The sequence below is a fragment of the Talaromyces proteolyticus genome (genome assembly GCF_021365285.1).
Source record: "Talaromyces proteolyticus strain PMI_201 chromosome Unknown BGW36scaffold_3, whole genome shotgun sequence".
Classification (NCBI taxonomy): Eukaryota; Fungi; Ascomycota; class Eurotiomycetes; order Eurotiales; family Trichocomaceae; genus Talaromyces; species Talaromyces proteolyticus.
Genome location: NW_025764279.1, coordinates 2,453,896 through 2,478,602, shown reverse-complemented (window position 1 = coordinate 2,478,602; position 24,707 = coordinate 2,453,896). Strand labels below are relative to the sequence as shown.

The following is a 24,707-nucleotide window of genomic DNA, read 5'->3' as shown; positions in this document are numbered from 1 at the left end:
ATTTGATGGCAATTCTTGTGCTAGCTGTGGTCTCGCATCTGGCCTCTGTGAGTTTTTGTGGTTCCCATCAGTTTTTTCTGAAGACATCCAGAGAATCCAACGTTGCGGAACAACACTGGCCCTCGACGAGGGTTGAGCCGAAATGACCGCAGAGGCAAACGAGAATCAGGGAACACCAGTTAATGAAAAGAGGGCACTTGATATGAGTTGCCAAAACCAATGCTTGGATGAGATTGTATGTCCACTTCAGATCGATCGTTTCAGACGAGGATTCGGAGTTGTGTGTTGGGGTACTCCGACCGGGAGTCGACGAAATGATCAAATACGTTCGAGGTAAATTATACAAAAGCGTTCGCCAACGGCCGAGGAGAAAAGGAAGAAAGAGTGGGGGAAAATATGTGCGTAGAAGTGAAACAGATCTATCCAGTAGACAAGGACCAGGTAATTTAGGAATTCGTTGGATTATGAAAAGAATGCAGCCATGCGAGTGCGGAGGCAAAATGTACGATCGGCAAGCAAACGGCAAACGAAGACTACTTCAAAGGAAAGGTTAGTATTCTAGATCAATGATGCGAGGTATTCAGTGTGAGAACAGAAGGCGAGACCGAGTGCGATTGTCAAGGCTCCGAGGTGGTTGTGGCTGGCTCTTTGGGGGGGATTCTCCCGCGGATCCTTCTCCTAGGATTGGGATGAGGGCAACGGCATATAGAAAGGACGTACCGCGAAAAAAACAAGGACCGCAGCCCAGGCGGGGTCGAAGTACTGCAGGACTGTACAGAAACAATATTCTGGACCAGGTGAGGAAATCCACAGCAACAGATGACGCGGGAGGGAGGGAGGACGTGAAGTTGAGGCGATGTGAGGTGGTGGAGGTGGTTCGCCCCGTGGGAAGTAGTAATTAGCGTCAAAGTGCGTGCAGCCAGTCAGTACTATGACAAGACGCCGCCCGCCTCCAAGAAGGTGTAGGCGTCACAATGCCTGTCTCACGATTATGGTTCCCGATTGCTCACTAAAACAGGGTTAGAAGAGGCTCTGCAAAAACGCCGTTGTATTTATTGTTTCTGGTCTGCAGAGAGGGCCATGCAAAAGGAGGGCAATTCAAAGAAACAAGATGCAACGTGCAGCACTGGAGACAGAGAGGGTTGCAGCAATAACAATAGGGACAGGACAAGACAACAAGACTGGGAGCAATTAATTAACTGATTTTTGAATAGGGCAGGAGCGACCCAGCCGTAGCCATGATCATCAGGCAGGAGGCAGACAGGCAGACAGGAGGCAGGCAGGCAGACTCGGCGCCTGAGGCACCGCCATGCTCTTGCCTGTGCACGGCTCTTTCCATCTTTCATTGTCTCAATTACTTCCTCCCCCCTCTTTTATCTTTTCGGACCGTGGTTCTTGAACATTGTTTTCGAGCTATCCCCAGCCCGTTTATTGTTTCGGGGTGTGTTTAATGTTGCAATACCGTGCCCCGCCTACCAATCAGCAGGCTTCTCGGTGGTATGTTTATAGTTTGGCATCTGGCACCGCAGGGGCAGACAGCTGTATGCCAGGTGACGTGATATCCTGCCGAATCAGATAAGACTCTATGCACGCATCTGTACCTGATTTCGCAGTCTCGGCTTTCAGGGGCAGACTCATCTGTTGTTGGTCATGGAGTAACTCGTTAGGGATCCTGCTCATAATTACCATCACCATCAGAGAGTTCCGCATCGCATCGACTGAACATTGAAGCTTTGGCTATTCTCGAAATGCACGAAACTACCTCGTTCCAATATAAGTTCATTATTGTATGTACGACATCAGATCCGATGCCACGGGTTTATTCGACACGTTGGGTGCGCATGGTGTACTGCGGGGTGATTGGCTGTGCGGCCGTGGTGTACAGCCAATGTATATATAGAATATATAACCCACGCAGTGCTGGAATGCTCGGCATCATATCAATTGATAGAGGTCAGCGGAGTGCTCACTGATCGCTCAGCTCATTCGACACGCCTGCGGTTGTGCCAGACACTGTCTCAGAATGAGTAAGAGACTGATCAAATTTGCTGACAGGAATCTAATTTTGTTTTACAATGCTATAAACAGGTTCAACATAAATTGCTCAGAAACCAAGTGACTCACAGTACAGCCCACGTGGGCTTCGTTTCGTCCACTATATACTGAAGTACTATACTTCGTAGCATCAAAAAACCGGAATACTTGTACACTCTTTTCGAGCTGCAAGAATACACAATCCATATTTCACAGACGTCTTGTGAGCACACAACATTGACGGAGCGTTGCCTCGTTGTCTGGGTCATTAGACAAGTATGTCAAGGGCATAGGCTGGCGGCTTGTGTACGGAGGGCGCGCCTCTCCACATGTTATCTTCTATATATCAATTGATGTAGTGGATAGACTTAATCTACGGTTTTTCTACTAGTAGTATAGCATAATTATCTAAAAGTCTTTAAAAGTAAAGGGAATGGGTTTAACAGGTAGGTGGAGGAGTGGGTGGGTTGAGAGGAACAATATTAATATAATAAAATATTCTTAATGTGCCGTGGTAGCTAATTAAGAACAGATTCTAGCATTATCAATACATTTCACGATACCAATCCATCAATTGACACGGATTAATGCTAGATCGGTGCATAACATGTCTCGCCCTCATTGGCTCCCCGGGCAGTTGAACAAAAGCCGCTATATACATCTTTACTCCGGACTCCGGCGACCAGTCAACTAATATTTAATATTTATTACCCTCGTCTTTTTACGATTGAATTTCCAATGTGCCACGGTCTCCACATCTACTAAAATCAAACATGGCTAGCCAGTTCCACTCTCTGATTAGCTTTGACTCTCGAGGCCCACCACTCCCCTGGACGAAATTTTTCCAGATTTCTACGGACGCGACAATTTCTTTCCGTCAATTGACCGAATGACTTCGCTGCCAGCACGTGCAAATAGCCTACTCTGGAGTGCCACCATTAGAAGGCTCGCAATTCTAGATGCCTCCGCATTCTGGCTGGGCAGAAGGTGGAGAGGTACGAGTACCAAGGACTGCTAGCCTCCACTAAGTAGTAGTAAGTACCTCGACAGCCACGGGTAGACCGGGCTCCCGTTCCTTACTAGAGCCCGGCCCAGCCCGTCTTGCTCTCACGATTTCATATCCATGATACGACATTCTTGTCATGGATTTATACTGTATATAATTCCAGAGTATTGGCTGTCTCTATTGTGACAGCTGCAATGTGCATGGATCTTGCTTTGGCGTCTGCTGGATTTATAACATGACATGGTGATTTCTATCATGGTTAATTACATGTATGATACTGCCGTCTGTCAATGTTTTCGACCCCGTTGAGAAGAAGGATCATTTTCATGTATATGTGATCTGCTAGTCCGCTTCTAGAAGGGTCAGCACTTCAAGGTTGCAGGCAGAACTCGCCCCCGTTGCTTCTAGCAATAAAAAGCAGACCGTATTAGTACATATTGATCAATTGCTGTATGCACAAGTCGGCATATTTGTAATACATCAATTGATGTAAGCAGACGTGTCCATCAGACCAAACACAAGCAAGGATGATCACTAGACACAATACGAACCCATTCTAATATAAATTAACACGATCATGTAGACATTCATGATTCACCCTATGTAGTATACATATCGGATTTAATACACCAACTGAATACCCGTATGAAATAATAATTTCCGGTACGTGGTAACTTGTAAGCGACCAGAACAAATTTAATAAAACGACCACCTCCACTAGGACGGGGCTTACGTCCTCCCCCACTGCAACCGTGCCTGCGCGCTTTGCAAGACGGCGGTTCTCCTTCTGATTAATATAGACATGATTATTCCAGGGATGGGTGTACATATCGCAGGAAGATGCCAGTACATAAATTAGTATTGATATCCCACTCTCTTCAAATGTTAACTGGAGTTCGGCGCAGCCAGCCGCACCCTACGTAATGCGTAAAGCATAATTAATTATTATTAATAATTATTTGCAACGTTGAGAAGCCTAATTAATCTGCAAGCTGCACGAAAGAGTCAAGACTTAAAAAAAAAAAAAAGGCAGAGCGGCCAAGCAGGCTAAGGCAGCTTTGGGGGGAGCCCGGGAGCGAGTCGGGACCCTCAGGCAAGCCAGTCCAGTCTGTGTGCCGTCGGGGTGTCCTTCTTTCCCTCCGTCGATTCTTCTCTCTCCCCTCCACTCTCTCGGCTTGATTCTCTCTTCTTCTCTCTTCCTTTCTCGCCGTCGAGAATTTGGTTTTCCCTCTTCTCTTCCTTTCCTTCTCTCCTTCGTCCCTTTCCGCGACCACCCGGTCGTTGTTGTGCCGAGGGCTTCTCCTTTTGGGTTTTGGCGCACTCGGTCACCACCAGGCCCCCGAATCTGTCAAGAGGCCTGTCTTTTTGGCAACCGCCAGTGTGAGTGATTATCCTCTGTCGATGTCATCCAACAGTTCTCCCTCCTCTACTTCGCAGGCGAACTAGCGCACGTCCGATATCAGACGACCAGGGGTGGTGTGCGGCGTCTGAGGAGATTTTATTGGAGCAGAAAGAAAAAAAATCGAATGATTTCAGCCGCTCGCTCTTCCTATGTCATCGCCGTCGCCATCGCCATCCACATACGTCTGCATTTCGGAATCGCTTGTTACCCCTGCGAATATACCCATCGTTTTTGCCAATACTGAATCATCTCTTTTTCTGTCTTACCACTAACCGTCTCCTCCACAATAGACTTCTTGGCACACCTTTGCACGGTGCTTACCTGGTATACATTCTGACACCGACGCTGTCCATTAGGCCCATCCTTTTGGATCGGAAGTCATGTCTTCCTCGTACTACGAGCCACAGGGTTGGCAAGCCCCTGTTCGCCAGGCTTCATGGGAGCAACCCGTTCCTCCCTCCCGGTCAGGTAAAGAATACCGCTGCTTCTTGCACCCAACCGAAGATGAATCTCATTTATTTCCTCAGGGACGAGCTCGGTCTCCCAGCGAGATGAACCCTCGGCGTTTTCCTCTCAGTTCGATGAAGTCGATCGTGCCATCGACAACTTAGCCAAAAGTGGGAAACTCTTCAACGGTCCACGAAGAGATTCGATGCCGATGATGATGATGGGCCGTCAATTCCCAGACTACGGTATGAGCTGATTACATGGTGAAGGGGATAAGAAATGATAGGATCTCTAATTCTTTGCAGATCCTCGCTTGTCCGGTGGCATCCCCCCTCAGAGACATCACTCGGTGAGCGAGTTCGATCCATCTCGCGGCGGCCACCCAGGGTCTGCCCTACAAGGTTTCTACGCCTCCCAGCGATTTCAGGGCCGACAGTCAGAGACGGAACAAATAATGCAGGCAAAGCGTCGAATGGCAGCGCAACGTGAACGGGAGCTCCGTAATTATCATCAGGAGCAACAGTACAATCGCAGTATGTGACAAGCATTGTCTTCCTGCATTCATATACCCTATCATTTGCTTCTTCGTTTTCAACTTTTGAGGTAGCCAGTCCTGCATTGTATATTACAAATTTTAACATATTTTGATTTTCAAAAGGCCTTCTTGCCGAGATGTCGGGAAACAAATCCGAACGCTCTCTGAGTCCCGCTGCGATGAGTGAAGAGGGTCGCCGTGACCTGATCGCACGCCAACATCGCGCTCTATACGGAAATGAAAGTCCCGCCTTCTTCCCCTCGGGATCTTTGGGCGACGATGCCCACAGCGCCCGCACCGATAATGCCAACAGCGCCACGCCGACTTCTGGTACCGGCGGAGTTGGATCGTCTCCCCGAGGGATCGATCCCTTCGGATTGCCTCAACCGCAACCCGAAGGCCTGGTTCAAGGCGGTGCGCCTAACACAGTAGCGGGTCGCCAATCGCCCACACGTGCAAATAGCACCCGCTCCCCCAGCACTGGAGGCGCCTCGTACGGTTTATATGAGAGCAATGTCGAACAATCGGCCACTTCCACCTCATCTCCTGGAGGAACAGACTCGCCGTCGTCGCGACAAATGCCATCGAAACCTAGCGGTTCCGTCGGCCCTATCGGCTCACGCCCGTCGCAGCCTACTACCAGCCAGGCAGCAAACTCGGCCTTGAATAAACGGTCTACCACCCCATTGCCTTCCCCCTTGGGACTGGGATTCACACCAAATGAGGCTGCCGCATCTGCAAACGAGCGCTCGACATCTTCCACGTCCAATCATATCAACCCTGCACATGCTAGCAACAAAGAGTCCGCTTTTGCTTCTGGATGGGGCACTAACAGCGGTGTCTGGGGCTCCAAAAATCTGGGTGTTCAGGCTTCCGTCTGGGGCTAAATGAATATACTTTCTTTGTTTTGTTTTGAGTACTTTGTGATACTTTTTTTCTCTGGATGAAGCACCATGGCGTTGTGAGTACTGCATTCTCCATTCTATATACGGATGGAAAGCCAAGTACATATTACACGAGAACCGAAGGGGTCTTTTTGTGTTTATGGTTCCGGTCACGGACTGGATATTTGGGATTCCTGGAGCACGGTTGTTGGTTTACAAACTCATTGGCTTGGACTGGTCCGGGGGGTTTCTTTTACATTTGGGTACTTGAAGGAGTTGTATCCCCATCTTGCATATGTGTTTTCGGATTCGCATATTCCTTTTTCCTTTCTCTTTTCGTCTCCATTCTCGGTGTCGCTATTCGTCAGTTGTACTCTGAGCGTTCTGATGCCTGCGGTGAACGGGATCTGTATGTCGCGTGGGACTGGATTTGTTTGGGCTATTTAATATGGGTGTGTCTTATGTCTGTGTTTCGGCTGTTGGTGCAGGTTCATTTTGATCCCCTATCTTGTCTAAATTGGTTTTTTACATGTTTTTCTTTTCTTTCCTTTTGGGTCGAAAAACCACGGCTGGAGGCTCGGGACAGGAACAGGATAGTACAGGATTTCTTTTTTCTTTCATCTTGCAGGATCTTTTTGAGTTGGCAGGGAGTTTGTTGATGTTGTTCCCCTCTCTCCAACACCCCGATTTTCATGTCTATTATTTGACCGGTTTGTTTTAACTGATACATAATGCCCCCTTGTATTGTGCTTTTTCTTCTACATACATCAATCGATATCCTGAACATCGGACTGAACTTGGCAAGACGTTTACATATATGCTTACATCTATACAATGAGGTATGAACAGATACTGATATCAATGATACAATAGCGGGGTAGGAACCTGCACACCTCCACGCACAATTCTGTGTTCGAACTCCCTAGCTAGCCTGGTTGCATCACCCTGCATCTTCCCGGCCTTTGCCGCAGCCATTCAGCCGAGGGTATGCATGCCAGAATTATTCCATACATGATATGCATTATAAAAGCCAGTACTAAGACGGGCTCCGCCCGCTCGGTCTAATATTACGTATGTAGGTTGAGTGGATTTGCTACAGTCCATAATGGTGGCTGTTAATATATAGTAGGATATTGTCGTTTGCTTGTCATTTCTATTGGTAACAACTGGAAACCCCCCCACACCGGGGTGAATATTCTTGAGCTAAAATAATTCGAGAAAATAAATCACTAGACTCACGCTAGTTAGTTGTAGTGTTGACACGAGCAGCTGTGGAACAGCCCACTACGTCGATGGCGGGGTAATCAACCGTAGAGAGATGAATATTTGCCACCAGGAAATAAGAAATTCGAGTGTGGCTGGCGGGGAATTAGTACGGACGATAACCTGCAGATAATTTCAAATGCATACGCATTGATCTTGAATACGATGGGAGAGCGTGGCCTCGAAGCAAGTTTTTTATGCGTTTGTTTGACACTATTGGCCGCGGCGAGTAATATGCAATGCAACCTTGGTTTTCTTTCGGACTATGGTCAGATGATTGGTGGTTTGTGTTGGTGTCGCGAAGGCTGATAGCATGTGGTACAACATGGATGATACTTTTTTTTTCCCTCGTTATTAGCCATGTATTGGTGAAACACCAGTTTGGTGTAATTTTTAGTAGTTTATCTCATCGTGCCGTGTAGCGTTCGCTTGCTCGATCCTTCTTTTCGCCGTAAATATGCCTGATATGCCTCTTTCTTGATTCCGACCGAGCCACGGCTTACGAGCCTCGCCTAGCACAGGACGACCTAGATAGTAGACAAAGTGTCCGAGCATAATCAGTACAAAAGCAATTGGGTACATCCAGTGGACATGCAAATGCAGCACATGCACACCGATAATCACGCCCCAGAAATTGCCCGTCAGCATAGAAATATTCATGAACGAGGCTGATGCCAGACGATAAATCAAAGGCGCAGTTGAGTAGAAGAGCGAAAGACACAGGGTATATCCAATGAGGTAGCCAGCGACCTGTCCGTTCCAAGTCGCGGTTTCAAATGACGAACGGTCAAAGACACAGGCTTGGATGCCGTTGATGATTGTGGCCCAGAAAGCTAGTTGGCCGAGGACCTCATAGACGGGACGTTTTGTTACGAAGTACTCCTCGACAACATTTGAGAAGCCGTAGAAAGTGGCTGATAGCAAAGCAAACATATCGCCTTTGACGGCGTCCACGGCTTGCTCCCCATTGGAGCCAGTGATGTGGTCAGATCCGATCAAGATGCCCATCCCGCCGATACAGATCAAAATACCCAATATCTGCATGGAATGGTAGCGAACATGCAGAATAAAGAATGATGTTGCGACGACTATAGCGATAGCCCAGAAATTTATCAACTGTGCACTGAGAATGGTCGTGTATCGGTAAGCCAGGATAACAAAGTAGTTGCCTTCGACGTCGAAAGTAGCAAACAGGATATCTGTTTATTGGTTAACGCATTGCAATGAATTAATATTAACTTCATACATTTCCAACCATCTTGCCGTATAATGCGTATCCAACCGTTGAAGCCGTATTTGAATATGGTTAACGGCGTGAAGACGAGATTTAAAGCAGCGTAGCTGAAGAAAGTCTGAAAGGCAGGAATTGACGTGCCTTCCAGAGCTAGGAGGGAAGTAAATGTGCTAGTAGAGGTGTTGAGGATGGCCAATACTTGTCTATATACGTATTACCGTTAGTAGATGTAGCCATTCTTCGTCCTCTGAACGTACCCTAGAAACAGAATAACCCAAAAGTCCTTTGTGACGAAATATGCAAAAAGATCCTTCTTGGTGACGGTCGAATCGACAGGCACCAACGGTGTTTCCTCGCTATGTGCACTCAATGACTCTGCCAAATTAGGATAGGAAGTATTCGCTTTAGCAACATTTCGTTGATTATTAAAGTTAGAAGAGGCTGCCTCGACGCTGGCTGGTTGTCTCATTTTGAGGAATCCCTGTGTTGGCGAATGGTTTCCAACTAGTAGCAACAAAGTCTTGTCGACACTGCTATTTATAACAATTTCGAAGCTTTTATGTACAGTGAGCGCAAAGCTTGAAGGCGCTCACTTGCAGCATCTATCAACACATTGATAACGACGTCGGCTTGGGCAGGGCTTGCCGAGGGAGGGACATTGATAGGTAGGTCACAGGGATCGCCGTAGCAGATTAATAGAGAAGCACTATGTGTCGACTGGAAAGTCTATTAGAATATACAGTGTTCAAATGTGCATGAATATCTTACTCTGTTCTCAAATCATCAATACTCTTTAGTCGTAGGTTTTGAGATGTTTTGGGCGGTCCGCAATCGATAAGCAGAAAGAACAAGCAATGGTGTGCAAACTGAAAGTCAAACTCGCGTGCCGCGCCAACAGCGGAACAGCCGAAGATCTGCCTTGTCAGGCGGATTCCGCCAATCACGCGGGGCTTCGAGTCATGCTTCTGGAAACATGCTGCATGCTTTTATTATTCAAGCTTTGTTGTCTCCAGACAGCTGTTAGCAGTGCTGGCAGACAGCTTTGTTCGGGTCTGAATGCATCATCTTTAACCGATGCTGGCCGAAGCGCTGATCAGTGGTTGTTCATCTTCCTGGTACTCAGTCTGTAAAATCAACAGCGGGCAGAGAATCAAACAGAATACAAAGGGATGCTAGGATCTAGCAATAAATAATAAGAACGACAATAATAATAATAAGACAGTAATAATAAGAACGACATTGTTCTCATAAAGAAGAGGAAGACGTGAATGCGTGCAGCAGATAATGCCTCGAATAAAGAAAGCAACGCCTCACTATTGAATTATGACTGGCTTAGTCTTTAGGCTAAGCTGGGAGGCTCTAGGCGTTCCCGCGGCGCCCGCGCAGGCCCAGGCCAGGGGCGGTTGACAGGGACTGTGCCCAGGCTCAGATCTTCCCCATCTCGTCAGGATTGGCCCAGCCCGCGACACGACAAGCGATGGCGATTTAGACGCAAGTGTTCTCCTGCCACGTCTCCAGCTCTGGCACCGGTCGGGTCGCCCTGCGTGCTGCTTGGTGCTTCCCCGCGCTGCAAGCACAGCAAACTGGCGCTGAGGACACGCTAAACCCAAGCAGGTTGGCTGAGGTCGCGTGCGGGCGGTGGGCGCTAGAGGCAAGGTTGCCTAGTGCCGCCGGCGCCCAGTGTCCTTCATGCCTGCAGTTTGCCCGCGCCTAAAAATCGGCTGGCCCGTCTTCCGCAACACCAGCCGGCCCCGACCCTCAAACGATCTTCACTTCTTCTCTCCCAGACCATCATCATCGCCATCATCACCACCATCGCCTTCTCGACTGCCCTCGCCATCCACCACCCCGCCGCCTCTCCCCGCTCCCTTGTGCTTGAATTTCGAAACCCTGGCGCCCCTATCTTGACCATCTTGCGGCGCTCATCACCGCCCGGAACACTCGCGCTCGCGCCAGAGTGACGGGACGACAGCCATCTGTCCCCGGGCCGAGATGGCGCTGGCGATAAAGCCACCGCAAGACCGCAAGCGCGTGAAAGTCTACGAGTTACGAGATAATGACTGGTTTGATCGGGGGACGGGCTTTTGTACCGGTGCGATTGTCGAGGTAAGCCGACCCGTCACCTGTCGCGCGACCGCCCGCAAGCGCATCGCATGCCAGCACATCATCGCCATCGCCCTTGCGAAGAGCGCTGCCCATTTCACACTACGCTTAGTTCGAGCGGATTTGGGCTGATCCAATGTGTTGCTTTTATCTAGGACGTACCGACGATATTTGTCGAATCAGAGGATGAAAAAGGCCGCTGTCTGTTAAACACGAGTATTGGGAAAGATGAAGGGTATCAGAAGCAGCAAGGTTCGTTCGTCGTATTTGTATCGTAATTTCGGTGCCGCAGTGGCTCACACCGGTCATTCGTGAACAGAAACGCTCATCGTGTGGACGGAGACCAATGGAACCGATATGGCGCTTAGTTTTCAAGAAGCCGACGGATGTGCTGCTATATGGTTTGTGACATGCCATTTCGAAACAAGAAAAACAGCCTTGGTATGGCTTCTAATACCGATTTTTCAGGGATTATGTTAGCAGTGTTCAACATCAACTCCTGGCATTGGCTGGAGGTGGGGATTTTCGGAGAATTTTCATCCGTGCTTTTCATGCTGACTTTTGAATAGACGACGCCTTATCAGACGACGCCATTGAAACATACCAGCAACCTATCATGCTCCCTTCTCCAGAACTGGGAAACCTACCCGATATTGAACAAGCAGTACGGAACGCGAGCCTAACACAAGTCGGTCGCGACTCTCTCGGCAAATTCATACTTGGCGATAACTACATTGACAAACTGATCCCCTTGGTTGAGACGGCAGAAGATCTCGAAAGTCTACCAGATCTCCATCGCTTATGCAATATCATGAAATCTCTCATTTTACTAAACGACAACATCATCATCGAACACGTGGTAACTGATGGTATTATCATCGGTGTCGTTGGAGCGCTGGAATGTATGCATGGCAAAACCTTAGTTGAGGATTATGTACTGACCGTGGTAGATGACCCTGATTTCCCCACGCACAAGGCCAATCACCGGCAGTATCTCCAAGACCAGTCCAGATATAAAGAAGTGGTGCCCATGAAAGATCCCGAGATTCAGAAAAAGATTCGCCAAACATGGCGCCTCCAATATTTGAAGGATGTTGTGCTAGCACGTATTTTAGACGACCCGACCTTCTCAGTCCTCAACTCTCTTATATTCTTCAACCAGGTCGACATAATCACTCATATCCAATCCAGCGGTCCCTTTTTGAAAGAACTCTTCGCTATCTTCGACCCTCGGAATACGGACCTGAAACGAAAGGACGACGCCGTCACTTTTATTCATCAATGTGCTTCGATTGCGAAGAATCTCCAAGCTCCCGCCCGCGCATCACTTTTCGCCAATTTCATTGGCCATGGTTTATTTGCGGTGATTTCTTTTGCTGTGAAACACCCAAAACCTGCAATGCGCACTACTGGAATTGATATTCTCGTCGCGCTGCTAGACCATGACCCGATTATGATGCGTAGCTATATGCTAAAAGCCGTGAATGACAAGAAGACGCCGCTTACGGATACGTTAATAGACTTGTTGCACACCGAAGGCGATTTGGGAGTCAAAAACCAACTTTCCGACGCAATCAAGGTTCTCCTCGATCCTCAGATACCTTTGCAAGAATCGGTGGCTAGGGTGGGAGGGGATTTTGCGGCCAAGATTCGCTCTGCAAACCAAATCCCTGATGCTTTTATACAAAACCACTTTGACGAATCTGCTAAACGGCTTTTTGCTCCTCTTAAACTTCTCGAGGGGCGAACTTCCCGTATGTCTTCTCTCTTTTCATCTATTTTCTCGCATTGTCCGTTCAGTTTGACATGCCCGTACTGACGGTAGTTATACCTAGTCAACGATTTCACCTTCCAAGACGTTTCTCTCTATGCCCATCTTGTGGACATTCTGACTTTCTTCGTCCGCCAGCATTTGTTTAGGACCCGCAATGTTATTCACACAGAGTCCTTGGCTCCACGTGTAGCACAGTTGCTGAAAGCTCCACAAAAACACCTCAAACTCAGTGAGTACAACCTTATCAAGGTACCGATATAGTTAGAATGTTTGCTTATAGTAAAAAGCCGCTCTCAAATTCTTCCGCACTTTGGTCAACCTTCAAGACACTTTCTATTTCGCCCAGTTAACGCATAACAATATCTTTGGACTTATTCTCGACATCGTCTGCGAAACCATGCCCCGCGATAATCTTTTGAATTCGGCATGTTTAGAGATGTTCGAGCATATTAGGCGCGAGAATATAAAGCCAATTATAACTCATGTGGTCGAAAAATGCCGCGATAAATTGAGAGCTGTCACATATCTGGAAACCTTTGAGCATTTGATTCAATCTTACGATCGATTGCAAGGCTATGGCATTGAAGGTGATGCGACTCTTTACAGTCAGCAAGAAGCTGCATTGCCTCAACGTGGTCCCGTCAATGGACAGTGGCAAGGTATTCGGGAAATGGATGCTACTGAGGAGGAGTACTTCAACGCTTCAGATGAAGAAGAAGATGTAAGTTATTACATATGTGGCTACGTAGTATATCGACTGACGATGGATGATTTTCAGTGGCCACCTGAAGTTCGACAAGACGAAACGGCGGCACAGGAACAACCATCAGCCACCATTAAGTTGGTTGATTATCCTGACGATGACGATGAAGTAATGGATGCCAAATCAGATGCCAATGTTGAGAAGCAAGAAATCGAATTGCCAGAACGTAACCTTGAGACAGACACTCCTACAACACCTTCTGCTTCATTACCACAGAATCCTCCAGAACGACTTTCAGAGAAACGTCGTCGCAATGACGAAGATGACGATGAGCTTGTACGACTCGCTTACAATGGACCGAAACGACGAAGCTCTAGTGCCAGTACTACCGGTTCATCGTACTTACGCCGTCGGCAAAATTCGATTGACCAGTCCATTACGAGCAAAAAGGTCGCTGGCGGTGAAATTTCTAGGACTGCTCCTAAGAAGATCGCGATCAATTTAAGCCCGTCGCTAAAGTCTCCAGTCACAGTTGAGGCCGAAGCAATTCAAATCAGTGATATAGAGGAATTGAATACTGACAAATCACAAGGTGATGCAGAGAATGAGGAGAATAATTGATTCGCTTTGTCAATTTCTCTCATACTTTCATCTGCATTGTCAAACATATAGATTTTTGGAGTTTGTCTGCCTTCTGCATTTACGGTCATTCTATTCTTGATACCCTAATGAGTCGCATTCGATTACGCGGTAGCGACTTGCGCCGAGGAGTAATTATACATCCTTAATCAAGTCCAAGTACAGCCACCATTTCAGTTCATGGCGCAAGGATGCCTTCACTCATCGGAATCTGCGATCTCAGATGGCAATCGTTACATCGGCCCAGGAGAAAAATAATCCCCTGGATGATAGCATTAATTATGGCGTCGGAGTTCTGGAGAGTTCCTTGGTTTCGAAATGACAGGAACCGTACTTGTTAGTTGTCAATTGTTCATCATTTGCAATGGGGTTCAGCATGGTTAATGAGGACTTGGGGAGTCCTCCGCAATGGATGTGGAGTTTCAATGTGAATAAATTTTGGGTCTGTCTGGGGATTATTTCTCGTGGATATTATCCTGGTATGAGATCGGTTGTGCATAGACTTATGAATGGATAGGGCATGTTCCCCTCAATGTTGAATCCTCTTTCTGTTTGGATCCGCAGCGCGGTCTGACAAAAGATTTCTAAATTTAAAGTCTAGAGGCAGAAGCTTCACTGTCATACTAACAAAGGTGTACGTTGTGGAAAGGGTATCATTCAGCATACAGCACCTAAACTCCGGCTTTACCCATTGAACCGCTTAAGATATGCAACTTGAATTCTTCATTGACCCTGATGCACCAAACCCGCTTTCCGAAACAAATCCCCCAAAACGTTGCCGCCGCCCGGTTGCACTTGAGGAAGGGATTGGGCCACTGGCACTTGTTGTCCAGATGGCCCAGCACCCCAAACCCTTTCCTCGGCTGGAGCCGCGAGCCTCGGGTTATGGAAGCCGTCCTCTTGCATACTCGGTTGGCCGAACAGCTCTTTCAGTGAAATCTCTCGACCCATCGGCACACTCGCGTGAACTTGCTGCTGTGGTTGCTGTTGAGGACCATTGCGTTGCTCGGCCGCCACCCGTTCGCGCGCCAGAAGCAGACTTTGCCCCGCGTGGATTGCGCATTCTCTGATAACCTGCGCATTCAGTTTCCGTGTTTCTGCAGTTGAGTTTGGTGGAGGCTCGGAATAGATCCATAGGCCGTAGATATGAGACGCTGGGGTATCACCTCCATTGGATCCACTTTTGTCGTCGGATTTCAGAATAACAAACTCGTCTGTAACCTCCACGTTGTTTTCGTCGGTCAAATGAAGGTCGAAATTGTTGAGGCCGCGGCGATTCAGGACAAATACGCTGTATCGTTCTTCGCCGTACAGCCCTTGCACTAATTGGCAAACAAACATGCTCCCTTCCACGCCGTTCTTCTCCCACTGTTGCGACTCGGGGTTGAACGAGTAGATCACGACATAGGGGGCTAGGGATAGAATAGAGGTGATTGCGGGGTTGTGACGACGGAGGACGGCGATGTTGAGCTCCTCGTTGGAGCGGACAGGCGGCGGGGCTGGCACGGCGGGTTGCTGCTGGGTATCAGAGAATGAATATAGGTTGTCAGACTCGTAATCAGATGCTTGCGAGACGATGCCAGCGTATTGTTGCAGATATTGGTTGTTCAAATTGTAGTTGGCGTAGTTGGTGTTTGTGGCGCTGGCAGAATCGCTGGGCCGGCTGCCTCGGCCTTTGCGAGGGGTCATTGCAAGAAAAGGTTCGTAGGAAGAGCTTGTAGCTCTAGGGATGATTCTTATTGAACGGCGCAGCACGCCACAGGAGTGCGTGCCGAGGATAATGAGTGATGAGTGATGAGTGAGGAGTGATGGATGAGTGAATGATGATGAAGCGTTGCCGCAGGGCTTTGGCGTGGCGTGGGTACGCACCGGATCGACGGCCGCCTTGCTCTGCTCCCCACTGCGTTCGGTGGTCTGGACTCTGCGGCCAGCGAGATAGCGCGCACTCCAGCATGAGGTCGAGGGCTACCAGGCTAGGAACAGCCAAAATGGCGGCGATCAGCCAGCCAGTCGCTCGCGGCTTTTCTCTGTGTGTGTGCGGCTTCGCTGTAATCGACCTCCTCCTCCTCCGCCTGCTCAGCGCCTTTTCCTCCTTCTCCTCGCTATCCCCCCACTTTCTCAAGCAAGTCTAGCCACGGTCTGACACCTTACTACTGTTCCTCCTGGGTCCAATTAGACCCAACTTCGTGATCGCCTCGCCGAATCGTCTCGCACTGTCATCTGTCATTTCATGGGCTTTCCAGCCCCAACGTCCTCGTGATGTTCGCGACCTGCTTCTGATAATCCGGCTAGTCTGTATCTCACAGCCTCTGGTGATGGCTGTTGCCTGCTCTCAGCCTTGCACAACATTTCTACTACCTGCGCGCTGTCCACCACTATCGCGCTGATCCCGAGAACAACAACGGGTTCCGAGCTACTTATTTGTTGCGCGGTTTCCTGAGTTTTTTGCATTCAATGAATGCTTCGGGGGAATCTAGCAAAGTATTGTAAGAGTCAACAGTGCGCCAGATAGCTATGCGGACTGAGATTTCCGTCGACCAAGTAGTTTCGAAAGGATGGCGCCCGCTAAGGAGGACCAGTCTAATAACCAAAGCCTGAGCGATTCAGATATTCACCATCAAGACGAACAGTTTCCTGATGACCCACCGCCGTCAAACCCTTCGGATTTGCGGACTCTCAAAGAGGCAGTGAGAGCTCGCAGAGCTGAATATGTTCGACCCCGCACCATTCGTATCAAGGTGGGCACGTGGAATGTTGCCGCAATTTCCGGCACTGAAAGAGACATTGGGAAATGGTTCGTGGAAGGAAAAGAAATAATCCGCCATTCTGTTGTCGAGCGAGATGCACCAGAAGAGCATCTCCAAGAGGAATCCCAGACCGGGCATAGAAAGCCGGAATCGACACGGGGAAACCCTGAAGGTTATTCAGCATCGGATGTGGGAATATATGTATTAGGACTGCAGGAAATTGTTGACGTCTCATCGCCATCGGTATTGAGCCCTTTCGTCGATCCGGGACCGTCTACTCGCTGGAAAGAGGCAGCGCAGAAAGCTCTCCCTGCGGGGTATGAGCTTGTTGCCGAGTCTCAATTAGTAGGGATTCTACTCTTGATATATGCGGCACCGAACGTTGCTCCAACTATTTCGTCTGTTAGTTCATCTACTGTAGGGACTGGGTTGATGGGATATGTTGGAAATAAGGGGGCTACAGTAACGCGTCTCGTGCTTGGGGAAACAACAAGTATGGTGTTTGTCAATTGTCACTTGGCTGCCGGCGCCGACAAGGGTAGTCTCGAACGACGAAATTGGGATGCTTCTCAGATCATAACTCGGACAAAATTTAGTTCTGTTGATCCCGATAACGAGGTTTCTGCCGATGTTGACGACAGTATCGGTAGTGAAGATTTTGGATTCTGGTTTGGGGATCTCAATTACCGACTCGATGACATTCCAGGTGACGACGTCCGTCGTCTACTTATGTTGCATACCCAAAATGATTACGATGCAAGGCATAAGTTTCGCAAGAAGCATAGTGATGACCTCCCGTCACCTGTTTTGGTCGCAGAGTCGGATTCTGATACGTTTTCATCCGATGAGGAACAAAGTTCAAAAACTCAAGCATCGTCGAAATCATCGCAAGATCTGAGTATCTCACCGTCTACGCCGACTCTAAAGGAAGGGCAGCTGTCTGAACCGACAGCAATGGTGGACACCATGGACCCGTCCGTGGATCCATCATCTCTTCTAACAACTTTGAATTCCTTGCTGCCTCATGATCAACTCCGAACCCAGCAACTGAAGGGAAAAGTTTTCCATGAAGGGTGGAGAGAAGGGGAAATACGATTTCTACCTACCTATAAGTATGACGTTGGTAGTATTTCTATGTTCGATACGAGTGAAAAACAGCGTGGCCCAAGTTGGTGCGACCGTATACTATATAGATCAAAGAGCGATCGCATCAATTATGATAGACAGGTCAGAGAAGCAGAAGAAGCGCGAAAGAGAGACGAAGAGATGAAGGCACGGGGCATAGACAAGGCTGCGGAGGACGAGAATGTTTTATTCGATTACAACCCAGAAACAGACGGCGCGCATGAGGATGAGTACAGAGAGGATGATAGGGCTTCTCAATTCTCCTCGACACGTTCTGACGGGACAGACGGCCATGAAGATCCCATTACATTAACCCATTATACATCTCACCAGGGGATCCTTTCATCTGATCACAAACCGTTAGACGCTGCTTTCGTGCTTACATATGATGCTGTGATTCCAGAGCTCAAGAGAAAGGTCTGTCAGGATGTCGTGAGAGAATTGGATAAGGCAGAGAACGAGGCCAGGCCAGATTTGACCGTGATTGTTGACAATCATCATGAGGAACTGGACGAAGCACACCGCGATATAGCGAAGGACCAGAATGCAATCTACTTCGGTGGCGTACCTTTTGGCGTACCGGTGAGTAGGACTGTGACTGTTGCCAATACTGGTGCTGTACCTGCAACCTTCTATTTCACGTCGAGACTTGTTGCAGATCCTTTACAGACTAGAGACAATCCGCCTCCATGGCTCGAAGTTCGAGTTGATTGGCCTAAAGACGAAAAGAAGAAAGACGAGAAAGAGGAGCATCAAGACAAATATACCCTCGCACCGGGAGACTCGGCGACTGTGGACGTGACAGCGCGTGTGAAGCAAATAGACTATGTGAGGGCTTTGAATGACGGCACAGCTAAAATCGAGGATATTTTGGTGTTTCGAGTATCGGGTGGTCGGGATCAATTCATTCCAGTGTACGGCAAATGGCTACCAACATGCTTTGGCCGATCATTGGAAGAACTCACACATATCCCCGAGGCCGGCGTTCGTAGTCTGGGAACTGCATCTCAATCGGAAGCTGGAAAATCTGCAAAAGCCGTCCGCTTATCTGCTCCGCGAGAGTTATTTCGTCTGACAGAAGCAATCTCACGTCTCACGGAACGAGCTGTTGCTGAATGGGGCATGATGAAAGGAGACTCTGATGGTGAAAAACCCCCTTGGCTATCCGAGCCTCACGGGCTTGGGTGGCCATTCGACGGTGAATCGTGGACGTTTGAAGACGCAGAGAAACGAGCACCACTGCTCTTTAGTGTCCGCGAGGCTCTTGACACTGGAAGCTCCCTGGGCTCCATATTTCCCCCAGAAGTACCGTCGCTACCACGACTAGAAATATTTGCGGAAACACTTGTGTCGTTTCTGCAGTCTCTCAAGGATGGAATCATCAAGGCCGATACTTGGAAACACATGGAGCAGCAATTGGTGGCACGAGAAAGGTCCAAAAATCCATGGCATTCACCGGAAGAGCTCCAAGTTTGGGTCCTTGACACTCTCGCTCCTGCACCTGTACACAGTGTCTCGTTCACCTTTCTGACATTTATGTTGACACAAATCATCAACGAGGTTGCTCCTGCATCGAACCCAGCGGTTCTACCTGCAACACTCGATCCACCAGCTCCACCATCGCAAACCGATCCTAATATCCCACCTGAGCAAAGCGCTCCCCGGGTTTCCTCCGAAGTTCGTTCGAGACGAAGCACTGTAACACTGACATCGTCCGACTCCAAGGACAAAAAAGCCCATCTCTTCGAAAACCCGATGGAGAAACGACGTGACGCAGTTGAGCGGACGCTGTCGTCGCTATTTGCGAACCTCATGATCTCTTCATCCGTACATGCGCCATTGAAAGAGAAAGAGCGTCTTGCGTGGGAAGAACGGAAACGGATTGTGGTACAGGCCTTTTTGCAGCCCACGATCACACCTAATCTCGAGGCGGGCATTGCAGCTGAACCTGCTGATGAACAGAGGCAGTCTACGGTGCAGGAATAGAAGCAAGGATATAATCCGGCGATCTGATAATGTGAAAGGGGTTATTATCCCCATTGATTGGTATATATAGAGTAATCACGTCAAGGTATATTTATCACTTCTTGGTTAGTCCGACTGTCTATTAAATGATAGATGATCATCATGTTTTTTTACATTCATTTCTGGGGATCGTTTCCGTTTCTGTATTTCGCATCGGTTGATTTGGTTCTTATATTATGTACATGTACGAAACTGAAATGATGCTTTGGATTGACAAGTGCTAATAGTAAGTACGTAATTCAACATTCAATCAATGTTCTGTTAGTATCATTCAATTTTCTAAAGAAAGCTCACGTGTAGGAGAGATTGCAGAAGGACCAACAGTTTGCTAATTTCTTTACATAGATCCTTTTTCAAAAATGGCAACTCGGGCGAGGACTCAACGAACATCACGTATAAGGTAATAACGATTGGAAACACTACGAACTAAAAACCAGCATACCAATACACGCGAAGGCCTTGCGGTTCTGTGTTAAATGCACGGTATGTATATATTATATAATGTACATTACTGAACGCCTCGGCTCGGTGCCACTGTCATGAAACGCCGAGGAGTGCGGAATGCCTTCCGCAAACATGGAAGCCCTACACCTAGCCGGAAGTCTAAAGAGCTAAAGCATAAAATAGAATTATTTTAGGTTTCAAACCCGTGCTAGGGGATACGCCGTGGAGCTTTATCTAAACCCCTGCTTTACAGGTTTAAGATGAGTGGATTCCGTCCGGTTTGCTGAGCGTCTCAGACATATGTCGAGAGAAGCCTGGTTGATACAGCATGGATCCTTTGCCTCAGGAAGTTGTCTCGCAGGTGTAGAAGTCCGGCATTTTCGGCGAGCCTGTTACGTATGATGATTCAGTCCAGCCGTGTCTAACGACGTTGTCATAGCAAACAAGGTGGTGTTCTGCACAGGTGGCGGCGGTACTATCTGTTCTGCTCAAGTACAGGCGCTCGTATCTCTTGGTGCAAACGCATGCATCGTCGGTCGAAATGAGGAGAAGACAAACAACGTGGCAGAAAAAATAGCGAGCACCCGGAATGGGTCTCATGTGCTAGGCATAGGGAATATAGACGTTAGGAAATTGGATAGTTTGCAGGCCGCAGTCCGCCAATGCATCCAAACGTTGGAGCATATCAACTATGTAATATACGGTGACTTGCTCCTTACTCTTAACTCTGCAGGGGCCAAGTCTTTCTAAAGTTACGTGCTAACATCTATCCTATGATTTTTCAGAGCAGGAGCGGCAGGGAACTTTCTTGCTCCTATCGACAAGCTTTCTGCAAACGCGTTCAAGAGCGTTGTGGACATTGACCTTCTTGGGTCCTATCATACACTCAAAGCAACCATACCACATCTTCTCGAGTCAGCAGCGCGAAATACAAACCCAGGACGGACCATAGGCGGACGGATTATTTTCATATCTGCCACATTTCACTTCACTGGTGTTCCTTTTCAGGCCCACGTCGCATCTGCCAAAGCCGGCGTCGACGCCCTTTCGGCATCAGTTGCCCTGGAATACGGCCCGCACGGGGTCACTTCAAATGTAATTAGCCCTGGTTGCATCCAGGGAACCGAGGGAATGGAGAGACTTTCCAGCAAAGAGATGCGTGAGTCCGGATCGGCCGGACGGGATGTGCCGCTGGGTCGATATGGCCTTGTAAAGGAGGTTTCGGATGCAACGGTTTACCTTTTCAGCGAAACTGGAAATTACGTCAATGGACACGTTTTGGTCATCGATGGAGGCGCGTGGCGATTGCCTGGACTTGACGACATCTCCAAGGGCTTTACCTACCCTGACATTGTGCTACAAGGTGCGGATCTACAAGGTGATATCAAGACTGGGCGCAGGTCGACGTCCAACATTTAGACGAAACAAGATTTGCAGAAATACATTGTCAATGTTTTATTTGTAGCTCCGCCTTTTCTTCCCCCTCCTGTTAGAACTGAAGTTCACCCACATATTCGGAGCTGCATTCGCATCATGCCTCAAAATCCAGGACCCGGCGATATTTCCGTGCCCATACCCTGTCCAAAATCAGAGAATAAAAGCTGACCGAGAACGAATTCGGAGTCCGGACTATATATGCCGAGCCGGTGAAGAAGGTGGTTAGTCCTTGAAGAGCGAAAACCGCATTAAAGTGGTAGTAATGGCCAAGACGGAGCTCATACATACCATGGCATGTTCAAAAACTCATTGTTGAAATAGGGAGACCAAACATCAGAAAATTGGGGAAACTGTTCCTCGGCTGTCGTAGTCGTACTACGCGAAGGGTCATCGTGGTTTGCATCACACCAGACCCGATTTTCGTCCGCAGTAGAGGCCGTGTCGATGCGCTCTCCTCGTTTGCGCAACTGCCTGCTTGCCCCGGAGAACATTCGGAAAAGGATTTCAGCCCCAAAGTATGTAGTCTTTAACTCTTCAACAACAATCATACATAAGTCAAGATGACAGTTGCCCAGTCGTTGCACGGGTAGTCTCAGTGACACACAATCGAGAAGATGTATTTGTAATGTCGGAACTAGAGCAATGCAACTATGAGATATCTTCAGTTCTCATTGAGCTCGTAAAGCTTGTCTTTGCATACTTACATCATTGAAAGGCATTCGTTGATCATATCAGCTCTAATCATTTTGCTCAGAATTGCATTGGTATTTATTGCCGCTGCCCTTGTTTTTCGTTCAACGATCACCCCCCACTCTCTATGGCAAGCTTCCGTATTCATTTCAGATGTTTCAAGAAGAAATGGGCGATATAGTGTCAGTAAGACAGACCTAGATTCCCGTGTTAGCATGCGTGAACCTGAGTAGTATCTCCTGAATTTCTCTCTCTCACTGACTCCGAATAGATCTCGAGGTGATACAAATGTAGGGAAGCGATCCGACTATTAGAACGCGAAGTAAGATTGTCAACGCGATAGTGAACCGCTCGAAGCTGCCTCTCAATCTCCTCAACCTCGACTCGAGTATGCAGCGTTCGTTTTACACACTGTTGAACCGAAAGAATCCTCGATAAAATGGATGTGATACGGAGTAGTTCTATCCATAGCTCTAAAAGATATCCACAGTCATCCGGCAGGTACTTCAGACGTATCTCATCCGTGATACCTGATAACAAATTGTTGGAGTCCCTGCTATCCGGCATCGACGTATTGCAGTCGGCAAGATTGATGCGCATCGGTCGACCCATCCCGGCAGAAAACCAAGTCTCACGATATACGCAGCACCACCAGATCTGCCTCCACAATCTTCGTTCCTGTGAACTTATGATTCCCATCCGGTCTGTTCCAGTATCTGGTTGACGATGGAGGCCAATGGTGTGGCAGAGGCTGATGGCGATGCCGTTCCAATACCACGGGCCAGTCCGGTCCTCGGTATCAGAGTACCAGAACTCCATTAACAGCACAGATTGAATCAAAGTAATCCTTTTCCTTTCATACTCCGTATCATATAGGACCTTTAAATGGTTAGTGAAAAGCAGCGCTCCGTCTTCTCGTGCTGAAACTGATATTCTTGCCTTGGCTTTCGTATACATCGCGTGTTTCATTTTTTTACGGCTCGAAAAGCCAGCGGCCTCGAGCGTGTTCTGGTCCGCAAACTGATTGCTAGTCAGCCCGTTCGCTTGTTAAAGGCAATTGAGAACCGTCATGGTATACATTCGCAGCCGCCAGAAAAATACTCCAAAGTAGCTGAAGGCTCAAATTTTCTCGCTCATTACTTTCATATAACTCGAGAAACGAGCGTGGTTCGATAATGGGAAAAAAGGGATGAACATAGCGGAAGTATGTCTTTATCATCATTACGCATACGATCGGTGGAGGTAGATCAAAGACGCCTTTACGTCGTAAATAATCCATCGTTTCAGAGCCGATATTCGCCGAGACCATTGGCGGGACTAGATAATGTCCACTCTTGTTCTTCAGCTGGGGTTCGCATATATCCGCGACTAGGGCAACGCCTCGCGGATCCCCTACTTGGTCAATTACACTGCACTAAAGATAACTGCTTAGAATTTGACCCAGGTTAAGCTCAACATACCATATATAGGAGTTAGAGTCTCTGTATCATGTGATTCTTGGTCAAGAGTCTCCTCCGTTCCATAGTGCCTGAAATGCTCTGTTAGTAGCCGATAGGGGCTGCCAGGCTTATAGCAATCCCCGTCAGCCTCAGGGGGTTGTGGTCTTGAGGTTAGATCTTCGCTGTTCGGCGAACCTGTGTGGGCTTGTGCTTGACATTCGCGCCTATACTTGACCCGACTCGACGAGTCATTCAGTGACTTGACCAGGACGTCAAGCTGGGACAATTGCTCCCTGCCTGGTGGAATTCTGCTAACCTATCATCATATACTTAGTACAAGATGTCTTCGAAAGAGAAATAGGAATTGATTTTTTCTCCTCAGAGATTCACTTGCCTTTGCCTCTTCCTAACCCGCGCCTCGCACGTAATGCCGTCAAGAGAGCAATTAGTGCAAGGCGATCCGGTCTGCGCCAAACTGCATCTTACTTTACGGGTATGACACGAACGACACGCAGCTGCTGTGCGTTTCTTGGGCTGTGTTATGGCGTTGATATTTTCCATACGGTCGCTGGAAGCCATATCCAATCGTAGACGTTCATCAATTGATGTTGGTCGCTGGGAAAGATTTCGGAAGCTGTATATGTCCGTGAAGCGGAGCATTTAATACCGAGATCAACTTGATTTTAACCTCGGTTCGGCTGATTGTTATGTTGTAATTCGCAGAGCCCTTATTGCTTAGTGTAGTAGGATGATTACTAGCGACTAGGTACAGACCA

General features: G+C 48.2%; 7 protein-coding genes across 7 annotated transcripts; 4 read left to right on the top strand and 3 right to left on the bottom strand.

Moving 5' to 3' along the window:
• Positions 1–4,822: 4,822 nt before the first annotated feature.
• On the top strand, positions 4,823–6,311 carry BGW36DRAFT_356533 (uncharacterized protein; the record flags this gene model as incomplete). Its single annotated transcript, XM_046213781.1, has 4 exons — positions 4,823–4,910; positions 4,970–5,134; positions 5,195–5,422; positions 5,548–6,311. The coding sequence occupies 4 exons, from the start codon at positions 4,823–4,825 to the stop codon at positions 6,309–6,311; spliced, it is 1,245 nt and encodes a 414-aa protein (XP_046075786.1).
• Positions 6,312–7,964: 1,653 nt separating this feature from the next.
• BGW36DRAFT_290331 (uncharacterized protein) lies at positions 7,965–9,274 on the bottom strand (the record flags this gene model as incomplete). Its single annotated transcript, XM_046210756.1, has 3 exons — positions 7,965–8,770; positions 8,818–9,008; positions 9,063–9,274. 3 exons carry the CDS (start codon positions 9,272–9,274, stop codon positions 7,965–7,967), a joined length of 1,209 nt encoding a protein of 402 aa, XP_046075785.1.
• Positions 9,275–10,797: 1,523 nt separating this feature from the next.
• BGW36DRAFT_290385 (putative DUF625 domain protein) lies at positions 10,798–14,006 on the top strand (the record flags this gene model as incomplete). The annotated part of the gene is made up of 9 exons (XM_046210760.1): positions 10,798–10,911; positions 11,064–11,160; positions 11,228–11,309; positions 11,377–11,423; positions 11,478–11,810; positions 11,859–12,662; positions 12,744–12,911; positions 12,970–13,403; positions 13,461–14,006. The coding sequence occupies 9 exons, from the start codon at positions 10,798–10,800 to the stop codon at positions 14,004–14,006; spliced, it is 2,625 nt and encodes an 874-aa protein (XP_046075784.1).
• Positions 14,007–14,747: 741 nt separating this feature from the next.
• BGW36DRAFT_290016 (uncharacterized protein) lies at positions 14,748–15,713 on the bottom strand (the record flags this gene model as incomplete). The annotated part of the gene is made up of 1 exon (XM_046210723.1): positions 14,748–15,713. One exon carries the CDS (start codon positions 15,711–15,713, stop codon positions 14,748–14,750), a length of 966 nt encoding a protein of 321 aa, XP_046075783.1.
• An 866-nt stretch (positions 15,714–16,579) lies between these two features.
• BGW36DRAFT_290482 (phosphatase family protein) lies at positions 16,580–19,882 on the top strand (the record flags this gene model as incomplete). Its single annotated transcript, XM_046210767.1, has 2 exons — positions 16,580–17,538; positions 17,629–19,882. 2 exons carry the CDS (start codon positions 16,580–16,582, stop codon positions 19,880–19,882), a joined length of 3,213 nt encoding a protein of 1,070 aa, XP_046075782.1.
• A 515-nt stretch (positions 19,883–20,397) lies between these two features.
• BGW36DRAFT_424681 (oxidoreductase) lies at positions 20,398–21,784 on the top strand (the record flags this gene model as incomplete). Its single annotated transcript, XM_046220006.1, has 3 exons — positions 20,398–20,404; positions 20,805–21,068; positions 21,156–21,784. 3 exons carry the CDS (start codon positions 20,398–20,400, stop codon positions 21,782–21,784), a joined length of 900 nt encoding a protein of 299 aa, XP_046075781.1.
• A 296-nt stretch (positions 21,785–22,080) lies between these two features.
• On the bottom strand, positions 22,081–24,510 carry BGW36DRAFT_446047 (fungal-specific transcription factor domain-containing protein; the record flags this gene model as incomplete). The annotated part of the gene is made up of 8 exons (XM_046221698.1): positions 22,081–22,177; positions 22,271–22,450; positions 22,507–22,689; positions 22,755–23,371; positions 23,420–23,512; positions 23,571–23,884; positions 23,953–24,247; positions 24,343–24,510. 8 exons carry the CDS (start codon positions 24,508–24,510, stop codon positions 22,081–22,083), a joined length of 1,947 nt encoding a protein of 648 aa, XP_046075780.1.
• Between the last annotated feature and the right edge of the window lie 197 nt (positions 24,511–24,707).